The 12013-nt window shown below is 42.2% G+C and overlaps 1 protein-coding gene across 1 annotated transcript in view; it reads right to left on the bottom strand.

Moving 5' to 3' along the window:
* The window catches only part of TBC1D32 (TBC1 domain family member 32), an 886600-nt gene that overhangs the window by 497536 nt on the left and 377051 nt on the right, over nucleotides 1-12013 (bottom strand). Inside the window, exon 19 of the mRNA XM_085611276.1 lies at nucleotides 5253-5391. Coding sequence (XP_085467402.1) covers nucleotides 5253-5391 — 139 coding nt within the window. The remainder of the gene's footprint in view (nucleotides 1-5252; nucleotides 5392-12013) is intronic.

Genomic DNA, 12013 nt, shown 5'->3' with positions numbered 1-12013 from the left:
ATTTGGCAGGAGTCAACAGCCCCAAGGAATGCACTGTAGCTCTGCTATAACGAAAGAGTTATAAAGCAGAGTTTGTGTTCTCTCCAAAGGTGCAAAACCTATCAAGGACATATCCATTATTGAAGCCTGTGCATCACTGGTTAAGCCAGAGTACCTGTTCTAGACATGTCTATGAAGGATAATACCAAGACCAACCGTCCTACCAAGGGAATTCTTTGTATCCGGACCTATTCGGATAACATACTTGGCTGCTCCCTGCCCATTATGAATTGTCTGAGCCAACAGCTAAGGTCCTCCGGGACTGCTGTTAAGATCTCACGAGCGATGTCCCACAGGGCACGTGTGCACCTGCCCAACAGACAGACTGTGTTTACACATCGCAGTGCAAGAAACTGGTGGAAGAAAACATATGTTTGCCAAAGGCATCAATCCTTTTGGATGCTTTATAAGGAGGAAAGGCACCTTACTAGTCAAAGTCTGCACAATAAGGTTCTATTCACAGGGGTGCTTGGTGAGAAAATCTAGCTTGCCCGGCACCGATCTAGTATGTTTGACCACCTGCCTGTTGACAAGTGGGCAAGAACATGGTATCGACCAGGTAGTCACAACAGTATCTTTGGTAGTGTCATTGAATGGAAGTAAGGGCTGTGAGGTTGCTGGCCCAGGCTGTAGAATTTTCATCAAAACAATTTTATTCTCAATGGAGGTCAGCGGTAATTCTAGCACTTTCGCTGCCCTGCTAACTACCACTGCAAATGAGGCTGTTTCTTCTATTGGTGTCCAATGTAGTGAGTCAAAGTCTGTCTCAGGAGAGGTATCAAGCCCACTGGCATTCCATAAGTCAAGGTATATAGTGCCTCAGCGGTGTAACGAGGGAGGACAGGCCCTCCTCCCAACCACCACCATCATCATCAATATCCCAGGGTACACCCGGCTCAGGCAAAGGATCAGTCAGTGCCAAAATGACAATGGAGCCTCTACTGATGGTTGTTACATGGTATGTGGTAGAGGTACAGGATTAATGTTGGCACATGATCAAAGGTTGTGCCTTTGTCATCTTAGAGCAACATTGGTCGAGCTCGAGCCAACTTCAGCTGGAGATCAGACATGGACTTGGGCACTGGATCATCCAGTGATGTTGAGGTGGCGGGTACCCGCGTGGATCATAGGGCAGAGTAGAGGTCTGTATGAGAGTCAGTACAGTCCTGGTAACAGGTAATAAGGGAAGAGACGGCGCCAGAGAGGGATCCTGCAAGCAGTAAGCCAAATGGATGCCCTTGCGAATTCATGAGACCTGAAGAATGAACGAATGAAGTAATTTTGTAAAGCGTGCAATACCCTAGGGCATCTTAGCGCTATGCGAATAAAGATCTGGGGGAGGCCATCAGTCTGGGGGAGGATCTAAGGTGTCGTACAGTGTAGTGAGAATAGCCAAGTCTTCAGCTACTTCCTGAATTGCTGCAGAATGGGTACTGAAAATCAGCATACACCCTCTTTGTAGGCCTAGATCTGCTAAGACCGTCTGTGACACCCGACCTGCTCTTCAGTAGACAGCCTCCTCCTCACAGCCCCAGCCAACGTGAACGGCACTCTTCATGCAGACTTGAGAAGGGAAGTTTTCAATGGGACAAACCTGCTCCATGCATCAACCCGCATTCCATCACAATCGGCCTTAACATGTGACTTTTACACGGTCCAGCGCTACCAGGTAACCATGAGTGGCGCTTTGTGCGTTTTGGTGCTATTTTCACCTAAAACTCTAATCTCCGGTTTTATTGATTGGATTTTTGTTATTTTGGTGTCTTTTATTTATTACATTTTACTCTATTTTCTAAATTGGTGTGGGATTTTTTCTTGTGTTGTTTTTTATGCAGCACTCAACAGTAACTTTGTTACTGTTGACTGCTACATAAATACTTTACATATCACCCCTAAATTAAGCTTGATTGCTTTTGTGCCAAGCCACTAGAGATTTAAGCACCGGTTTATTTAGTGACTTTTGTGGTTTACCCTGACAAGGACTGTGTCTATTATTTGAGTAGGACTTCCACCCATCTCAACTAATAACCCAATTTCTTGCATGCAATAAGAGTTAAGGTGACGCTGCTTAGATTAATAATGTATGTCCACAGTCCAGAATATGTCTCATTTTGACTTCGAAAGCTGCACTGAAAAGCAGCAGCTCTGCTACAGTTCAGTTTTTATCATATCAGTATAGAATTCTGACCCCAGATTATCTCGGGTCTAAAGACAGCGATGCATGAAATATTATGAAATATATATATATATATACACACACACACACACACACACACACACACACACACACAAACACCACGGTTATTCTAGCTGCAAATGCGTAACATTTGATCACTGACAGGGCAAGATTGAAAAATATTGAGTAATGAAAATAAAAAGTAAGTAAGGTAGTTTGGTATGAACTCTAGTCTGACTGTAGCAACTGCACACAGGTGCTCACATGCTGTTAAGGTGAAACTGACGCAGTGAATCACTGAAATGGACAGAGTGGGCAGGTAAGTATTTTTAGACAAGGTGCAGGGTAACTCTTCACTATTTTTTTTTTTTTAATGCTGGTAGCATTTTCAGTCATTAATAAGGGCTATGGGAGTAGCTGAGTGTACAATGGACAATGGCAGTTTAACAGAGAGATCCTACCTACTCCCAATTCACCACTTTGCATGTCTCTACATGAGCACTGCCAGAAATAAAGCAGGTCCGATAAAGGCTTCTTTTTCACAAGTGGACCACCAGAAAGGAGACAGAGGAAAATAGCAGCTCAACGAGGTCACCCTATCATGGAGTTACGATGGCTATGTCACCTGGCCATTATCCTGATGGCACATCAGAGTACTGCCTGCAAGAGTGTCGCACAGGAGTAGTGCAGAAAAACAATAATTCGCGGGCGTGTAAGTGAGAGGGGGGAGTTTACAGAAGCTGCAGGTGAGTTGAGGGGCTGACGCTGTGATGGGAAAAGAGCAGGTTAGTCTACCCTTTCCCCAACTCCTTGACCACAGCAAGAGATCCAGTGAAGTGCCCAGAGAAAGAGGGCAGTGGAGATAGGGGAATAAAATGGCACCATGATTACTGAAACCAACTAAAATCAAAAGCTTTCACTACTTCTCCAGTACCAAGAGGAAGGGATCAGCAAATGAAAAATGGAAAAGAAGTTTAAACAAGTATTTAGAAAATAGAACCACAGGAGTCATTCTCAAATTCTGTGGAGTGAGGTAACACCCACATCCTATGGGGCAAGCCTAGCCAACTAAAGGGATCCTGAACTCTTGGCCTTGTGAAGGTACACCTTTGAGATCAATTAGGTTCCCATACGTGGAAGAGAAAAAGAGGGGTATCAAAATAGGCCTCCATAAACTACGCAAACGCAAGAAACTGGATCCTAAAAGCTGCTGCTGTCAACAAAGAGAATGACTGAAAGGCACAGGGTTTTGATATTCCCAGATGTGTATTCTGAAACTGGGCAGAAAAGGAAAGTGCTGCAGGAGATTGGAACAATCATAAGGGGTGCCAGTGAAGCCTCTGCCTGCTAGACGGCCAAGCTAAGAGTATTTTATAAAGAGAAAGCATGTGTTCATTCAAAAAGAAGATAATGCTAGAAGAGAGGCAGGTGCACCCTTGTGGGAGGTTTACTTTAAGACATCTTGTGCTTTAACATACAAACATATATGGTGTGGTTTAGTGGGCATGCATCGGAATTAAAGCTTGGAGACCGTTCAGTGACATCATGATACATGACCCCTCCCATTCCCTTAAACAGAAATGACCTTGTGTATTGCATATATACAATGGAGTGAGTTAATTCGGTGGCCACAATATTGAACAGGTTTAGGTCTAGGAGACTAAACAAAAGTGTATAGAATACGTGCGTCAGATGGATTTAGATGTATGGTTCTAAGTGCACACACAAAGGAATTGAAAAATAGAATGGCTAAAACCCGTAAGTGGTTGTGCAACATCTGTTACACCTGGTACTGCCATGGTTGGCTATTCTGCCTACTTAGGTTGTTTAAACTTATGTATTGGCCATCTCTTATAGCTATACAGGTGGACGTTTCCTCGACTGCTTCAGCTACTCCTAATGCGATGCCCTTTTTGCATCAGTAATTTCTTCTCGTCTTGCCAAAAGGGGTACACTGGAGTAGCAAGAACTTTAAAACACAGTCATGAAGCAACATCAGTGACTGTCTCCTTTCAGGTAAGATACTTTTGGTGTAAGTGTCTGATGCAAGATAGCCTAAGGCCCTCAGGACAAGTGGCCACTTAATTCCAATGGGCCGGTAACAGCAGTTACTGGCCCCACTGGAATTACGAGATCCGTGGGAACACCACAGATCTCTTAACTTTCACCTGAAGAAGTCTACGGGTGAAAGTCCAGGTAAAAATGAAGAACTACTAGGTGAATCAGACCCAAAATTCCTGATTCGTGGTAATTTCCGATTTCTTATTGATCCTCAGGGTCCCACTCGTAATGGGCCAGATTTTCCACACACCAAGATTTACTGGTCCTGTTAACTCGAGGGGGTGGTTGGGGGTGGGGTCTGGCCCATTAACCAGGCCACTATAAATGAGGGTCTAATTGATGAGTGGGAGGGACAGTCATAAATGCTCATTATGTCAAACCCCATCAAATTCACTCCATTATTCCTTTCACTTTCATACTGCAGTCATTCTTACCTGGATAATTTGCAGTAGCTAAGCAGAGTTCAGTGACTGACCAGTCTGTTAATAGAGAACTGCACTGCTACACAGCCTTTGTCAATATGTGAACCTGGAGCTCTCGATCCGCGACAGTCATATGGGGAAAACAAAACAAATCAACAGGATTCTCTAAAGCGAGGGTGCTTGCTCAAGGTGTCCCATCTAGAAGTTGTACCTATTGCCTTTCCTAAGGGTGGCAGCTCTTCCCGCCACAATGTCAGGAGGCATGCAGAGAAGCCACCATACGCATGTCTGGAACAAACATAGGAAGGTGCTAATGGAACCACATTGTTCTACTGAGGGTGTCCCCCATTTTCCTCTACACCGCTGCTAAGGTGCAAGCTCAGCAGAGTCCAAATAAAAAAGACCACGTTTCAGCATCACTCCTTGACAGAAAGTCCTTTACTCTTAAGAGGAGACCCCGCATCATAAGTAAATTGTACATCACTGCAAAAGTCTGAATTAAAACATGCGCATTTCATATTTTATTCCAATCAAGTGCGCTTGACCAAGCCTACCTGTAGCTTTTGTGTGAACCTGCTGAACATATAGGTAACACACTCGTTGATGGCTCCTGTTTGCTGAAGAAGTAAAAGTCCTCTTGGAGTTGCAGCAAAATTGAGCAAATTATCTAGCAAAGATTCTTCCCAGAGCATGCTGAAACAAAAAAACAAAGAATAAATTAGCCAGCTGGACAACCTGTACTTCCTCGCATAATCAAAGCCATAAAGCATGCCTCAAAAAGTACGAAGCATGAATCTAGTTCATGAATGCTATTAATGCGCCAGCTGTTTCATGATTGAAAGTTCCATTGTACAGCGGAACAAAATAGCTTCTATTCATCTGCTGGAGAGATGCTGCATATGATATGGAAATTGTGCTTCTGTGCTAGACAAAACGGAATGTTGACAGACACAACATGGAATCGTATTACTGCCCTTGCAGACAAGTTATTTCTATAGGCTGGTAAAGCATCCCCGTCATCAATCATCAAAGCCTATTTACCACCAGCAAAAGGAAGCTATGCAGAGGGGCTAGGTGTGAGTCACCACAATTACCATAGGCTCTTTGAGAATCGAAGCACAGAACACAAAATACACAAGCTGGGGCTTGATACAAGCAAACACCTGTAGTATGAATAATCCACACCAACAGTTGTCAAATTATTGTTCTTCGACATGCTTTTTAGAGCTTTGTTTTACCACAATTAGTTATTTCCTGTGCAATGAAAATCGTGGGGTGCCACGATAAAACCACAACATTTACTGATTAGTTAATTTTTATACTTTCAACTTCTTGAATAAATGAATATGAAAAATGTTCGCCCTAAGACATTGTGGCGCATAGAAATGAATTCACACTACAACCGGGGGAATTTCAGCGGAACAGATGTTTTTTGAATGCCCTTCTTAAAGAGGATTTACTCATTCAAATTATGTCCAAATACTACAGATAACACCTGGGTTATTGTAGTGAGTGATGTTATAAGAAATAAGTTTATTGTTTGTGAGGGGTAGAAGCCCCCCTCAACCAACAATCAGAATCGTTGCCAGGATGAACCACTAAAGTCACTAAATGAACCTGTGCTTAAAACCCTAGTAGGCTGGCACAAAGCAGTCATGTTTAATTTAGAGGCAATGTGGGAATTATTTCTGCAGCACACAAACAGTAACACAGTGAAAACACAATACAATACAAATCGCAAACCAATTAAACAAATAGAGTGAATTTGAATAAAACAAACTATAATAGAATAAAATAAATCTAATTAGTGGATCAGAAAATTCAAAGGAGAAACTCTCACTGATGACAGTTAAGGGTCCAGGACTTGGGGGACACCACTTGGGGATCAGCACTTACTCCAGCAGAGGCCAGCAGCAGAACTCAGGAAGTTCCAGTTGTTGTTAGTCGGCTGAGCAGTTGCAGGGAAGTGTATGGAATCTAATTGTGTCTCCTGTAGCTCATACAGGAGGTCAGCCAACTGTCTCTTGAAGTCACACTGGGTAGGCTGGGATCAAGGCAAGCAGATCCAATATTCCTTCTTGAGACAGCAAGGCCGCCCTGCAAGCAGAAGGGCAGTCCTTGTGGCAGCAAGGGCAGTCCTTCGAGAAGCAAGGCAGTCCTTGTGGCAGCAAGGCAGTCCTTCTGAATCTTCCACAGGACCATGAGTGTTCTGAAGGTCTCATTTTTATACCTGGTGCCAGCCTCTGTGTGGGGAATTCTTTGACCTACCACTTCTAACTAGTTCTGTTCAGTTCTTCCTCTTCCCCTGGTCCGGGCACCCGGTCTCCAAACTGTGTAGGGCACAGGGTAGGCCTTGTGTCAGGTTCCTCTGTGTGTGCTGCAGGCAGGGCCCATTGACAACTCCTCCCCAGTCATACTATCAGGAAGGCCTTCTCACCTAGGTTTCCTTTGTCTCACTGTCTGCAAGCAATACACAGACCCCAACAGCAGAGCCATTCACAGTCAAGTCAAGTGACCCAGGGCACTGGCAGAAAGGCACAGTTGGTTGAGACAAGAAAATGACTATTTTCTTGAAGTAGTATTTTAAATAAAAATGAAATTCTGACTTTGCCATTAAAGAGGATTTTAAATTACAATTCATTAGAGTGTAAGCATCATTTCTCTATTTGATCCCAATCTGAAGTTAGCACTTATTATAGGTAATAAGGTAACCCAGTATTAGTTTATGAGAGAGATAGGCCTTACAGTACCTAAATACGTTTTTGATTATCAGGAAATGTAACACCTGTCTTCATTTTGAAATGCCATGCACCCTGCCCTATGAGTCTCAAGGGCCCAACTTAGGGATAACTTTATAAGTATTAAAACGAAAGGTTCAGGCCTGCATAGCACTTTTCCACTGGTTAGCAGGGAAAAAGTTCACAGAGCGCTAAAAGCGAACAAAAACGAGTTCCCCAAAGGGAGGCAGAAGGAGGACAATTTCTGGGGTGACTTGTAGAAAGGGCAGGTCCAACAGATGTACACAAATGACCACAAGATCTGGAATATGAATACAATAAACATATGTTAGAAGTATTTTTCAAGTCACACAGAAGTTCCATGACACCACAGATCAAGCGTTGCAGTTTTATAAAGTGGTGGAGGCCCTCCAAAGTAACTTGCAATATCTTCATATGGTAATCCTTATGATAAAAACACACTCATTCCAACTTTATTCAAAATTCTCTGCTAAAGTTTCCACTCCTTTCCATTCTTCCCCCCCTTAAAAAAACAAATGCAAGTGCAGCATCACTCCCCCTTCTACTTTTGCTGCTAAATTCTTTTGGGTACTTTTCTCCTTCCCTCTCTGTCTTTCTGAACCATGTTTTAGGCTGCCCCTTTCACCTTTTAAATACCATTTGTAGTTTTAGATTGGATTCCCCGTTTTTCTTTTCGATGTACATTTATCTTTAACCACTACCTCTCTAGCCCAGTCAGACACTGTTGCCTTCTCATAGTACACATCTGCATTTTAGGCTTGGCTACAGCTAGCCTTAGTTGTATTTCAAGGATTTATTTAATCTATACAAAATGAGTAGGGGTTAAAATGTTGCCCCTTGGGTTGTTGCAAGTCACATTTACATATTCATCAGCCGCTTGTTGCTTATAACTTATCTATCACTTATTTTGTTTTGCCTATGGCCATGCATGTAGTAATTTTATTGGTATAGTAGAGGAAAAGATCAACCCCAGATAGGTGCATTCTTAGCTTTGTGTTTTGCAGCTCACTTGAGAACAGCGCCCCTACCTGTCCAGAATGTCTCTAAACTCATGGGCAGATATAGGCTTATCTATCACTGGCCGGTTTTACCTAAAATAGGCCAAGCCACTGCTGTACTTCCAACAAGCATTCTGCTGACCCATATTGGTGGCTTGGCATTAACATGGCCATATTTACTTTCGGGTGAACTGCAGACAAAACATACAGAAGCTCGGTCGATGACCCAAAGCAGGAAATTAACTTGCCCAGCCATGTTTCTTTAATTAAAAACTGGCACTTCTAGTCAGGGCCACTGAATTTATGCAACAGGGGTTAACCAAATAATGTGGCTCAGTTGACTAAAATTATGTTGCAAGAAAAGGTAAAATATGCAGCAAAATGCAGCACAGTTTGTGGTAGCATTAAGTCATTATTTTGTCATTTTTAGGTCTCGCTTGGCGTTAGCAGCGCGCATGCACTGCCCTCGCCATTCGAGTGCGTTTTGTAATCGATACAGATTCCAAACGGACTTAAACCACGCTCTTGTTTTCAATTGCCGCGCGGCATCGTTTATGTTAAAACGCTGACACGCGATTGAAAACCGGGCTTTCAGGTTACCGCCTTGTGCACTTTTAGGACGGCCCATGTGGACAAGCCCACGCCATCTTGTTTTGTGAACAGAGACGTAGGCGATAAGGACTTTGGAAGCTTGTGGCAATAGCTCTGTATTGTCATGGAAACCAAGCCGTGCTACTTGTTTTTTAAATTCAAATTTGTTGACACGTGCGGCATGCAGCTTGCCAGAGTTACGTACTTTCGTGCTACATTGGCTTAGCTGAGCATGGATAGAAACAAAAGGTACGTTTTTTATTTTTTTTATTACTGGAGTAACTTTCTATTCTGTAATGTTTCTTCAAAGGCACCGCCCGCACGTTTAGAACACGTTGTATGAATATGTAGAAGCACTGTATAAGTTGGTGCCTTGGTATGTATTTAATTTTTTATGTTCTTTATGTTCTTCAAAAATATTCCTAACACTGTCGCGTGGCAGGAAGGGGGCTGAGCTACGTGCGGACGGCGTTGGAGGCAGCAGCTGTACTAGCCTTGGATCGGGCAGGTGGAAACATGCTAGGGATGCGGATGTAGAACCCTGCGACGGAGGCTGTGCTTATGGGGCATCTATGGAGCGCAAAAGAGGAAATACCAAGGACAAGCCTGTCAGCCTGCTCCGACGGCTGCTGTTGCTGCGGCGCAGCAAGCGGCCAATTGGGAATGGCTGCGGGTGGAGCGGGCCAGCGGATGCTTGAAGGTGTGTTTATTTATCAGTTGTTATTGTGCACATATATATATTTGTTTGGAACGTTTGCACATACACATTAATGTATATATATATATATATGTATATATATCCAAATACCACTCTGAGGTGCTTTCCGGCACTGGAAAAGAGAGACGGACACCTTTTTCTTTAGTTGAAACTGCAGCCGCAGTAACGTTTTATTTAATTCATCTGTTTGGTGCAAAGATCGGGAAGACGCGTTTCGGCCAACATGGGTGGCCTTGCTCACATGAGCGCGTCGCAAGAGAGTGGCGTATTTATTTACAAATGGTGACTCAACATTCATCGTCATTGGCTGGTATCTCGTGGCTTAATAGTAGACATAGTGAAAATACCTGAGCAAATTGATTAATCATCCAGATATAAACATTTAATTGATGTCTTTAGCAAGTTTAAAAAGATGTACAAATACAATTGTTTTATCCTTCTTTTTAGCGAGCATTGGATTAATACCACTTCAATTCCGTTCTTTGTTGGTACATACTGGATCGTCAGTGAATCACTAAATTGAGCAGTGGAAAATTCCTCTATATTGATGCTCTTTGTAATTACAAGCCTTTAAATAGCAAAGCGCGAGACATTATATATTTGGATTTGACTTACAATGCTCACAATGTGTTGAAAACAATTTAATTCATAGTGCAAATACTCCACCTTCAACTTATTATACCCCTGACTACTTGTTAGAACTCAATATGAAAAATCATATAAACATTACACAGTCTAATGGAACCTATCAAATCTACTCTATAGACAATAGATTATGTTGAGAAACCCTAAAGTGCTAAAAGTGTTTTGTGCGCAATATTTAATAACATAATAAACAAGAAAAAATATATATAAGAAGATTCTTTTATCGAAACGAAAGCAGCGGACATATCTTCAGCACATTTACCCAAGAGAATAAATTTCATTACATATACACCTATGATCAAGACACAGTTGAAAAGCAAGAAACCGTTAATCTATAATGAGAAGCAAAGCGCCACCTTGGTTAAAATCAGCCTAAATAGGGTGTTACTCCAACCGGTGGGTTCTGTTACTATTGGGAACATTTACAGACAATGATATAAATCTTCACATAGATTAAACCCCCTAGGGGCCTTGGAATCTAATTCTATTATATATTTAGTTTCCAATTGTCTCAATTGTTTTTCACGGTTGCCTCCACGTTTGTTCGCTGGAACGTTGTCTATGACAAAATATTGGAGAACATTTAGTTTGTTATCATGTTCCAATTTTATGTGACGAGCCACAGGGTATGAAGAATCAGAGTTTACTATAGCACTTAAGTGCTGTAAAATACGTACATACACCTGTAACTTGGTGCTACCCACGTAGCGTAATCCACATACACATTGTAAAATATATACAGCATAGTCCGTACGACATGTATAGTGCCCTCTGATCTTGATAGACAGATCAGAGAATGGGGTACAGTAGGATTTGATGTTGATACCAAATTTACACGCCCTACATGTACTGCTCTTATAAAAACCCTTTTTGGGGGATAACCATGTGTTTTTAGTGTCTAATTCAGGACTAGTTTTAACTAAATCACTCCGCATGGAATGTGCCTTGCGGTATATATATATATATATACACACATACATACATACACACATATACATGCATTTTTGCTAAAACAATAATAAAAGCAAAGCTAAAAAACAACACCATTCACAAACAAAATTGCTTTAACTTTAACAAAGGCGAGACCTGTTGCATTTTCAATGCTTGTTACACTTGTTAACCGTGCCTGGGCAAAGTAACAGATTAGCATCCACAAACCACAATAAGCAACTGAAACTCCACCTTTGAGAAGGGCCATTCACTGCGCAGCAACGCATCATTGCATTATTAGTAACTTCTTTCCCATTTGAACTAGAAATATTTTGTTGTTGTTGCTAAAATCGGCAAATTATGCAGCAGAAGATAGATTAAGTGGAAAGTGTGACAAATCAATTATACAACAAATGCTGCAGAAGTAGAATCGCATATTTCCAGAGTCCCTGCTTATAGTATTTTTCTAAAAGAACAAATAATGGACAGAATGATGAACAATGTCAAACACTCGCCCCAAGTCTGAGATATGGGCCTAAATTCATAGTTTTTGCTCACCATGCGATTCCAGTTTGGACCCACCATATGCAAATCAGTCTTGACCCTGCTCCCCATGGGAACAGTCCAGCGCGAACTGCCAGGGCAGGTCCTCCCGGGACCGGAAACAAGTATCC

Source organism: Triturus cristatus, chromosome 6, assembly GCF_964204655.1.
Source record: "Triturus cristatus chromosome 6, aTriCri1.1, whole genome shotgun sequence".
Classification (NCBI taxonomy): domain Eukaryota; kingdom Metazoa; phylum Chordata; class Amphibia; order Caudata; family Salamandridae; genus Triturus; species Triturus cristatus.
This window is presented reverse-complemented; position numbering and strand designations above follow the sequence as displayed.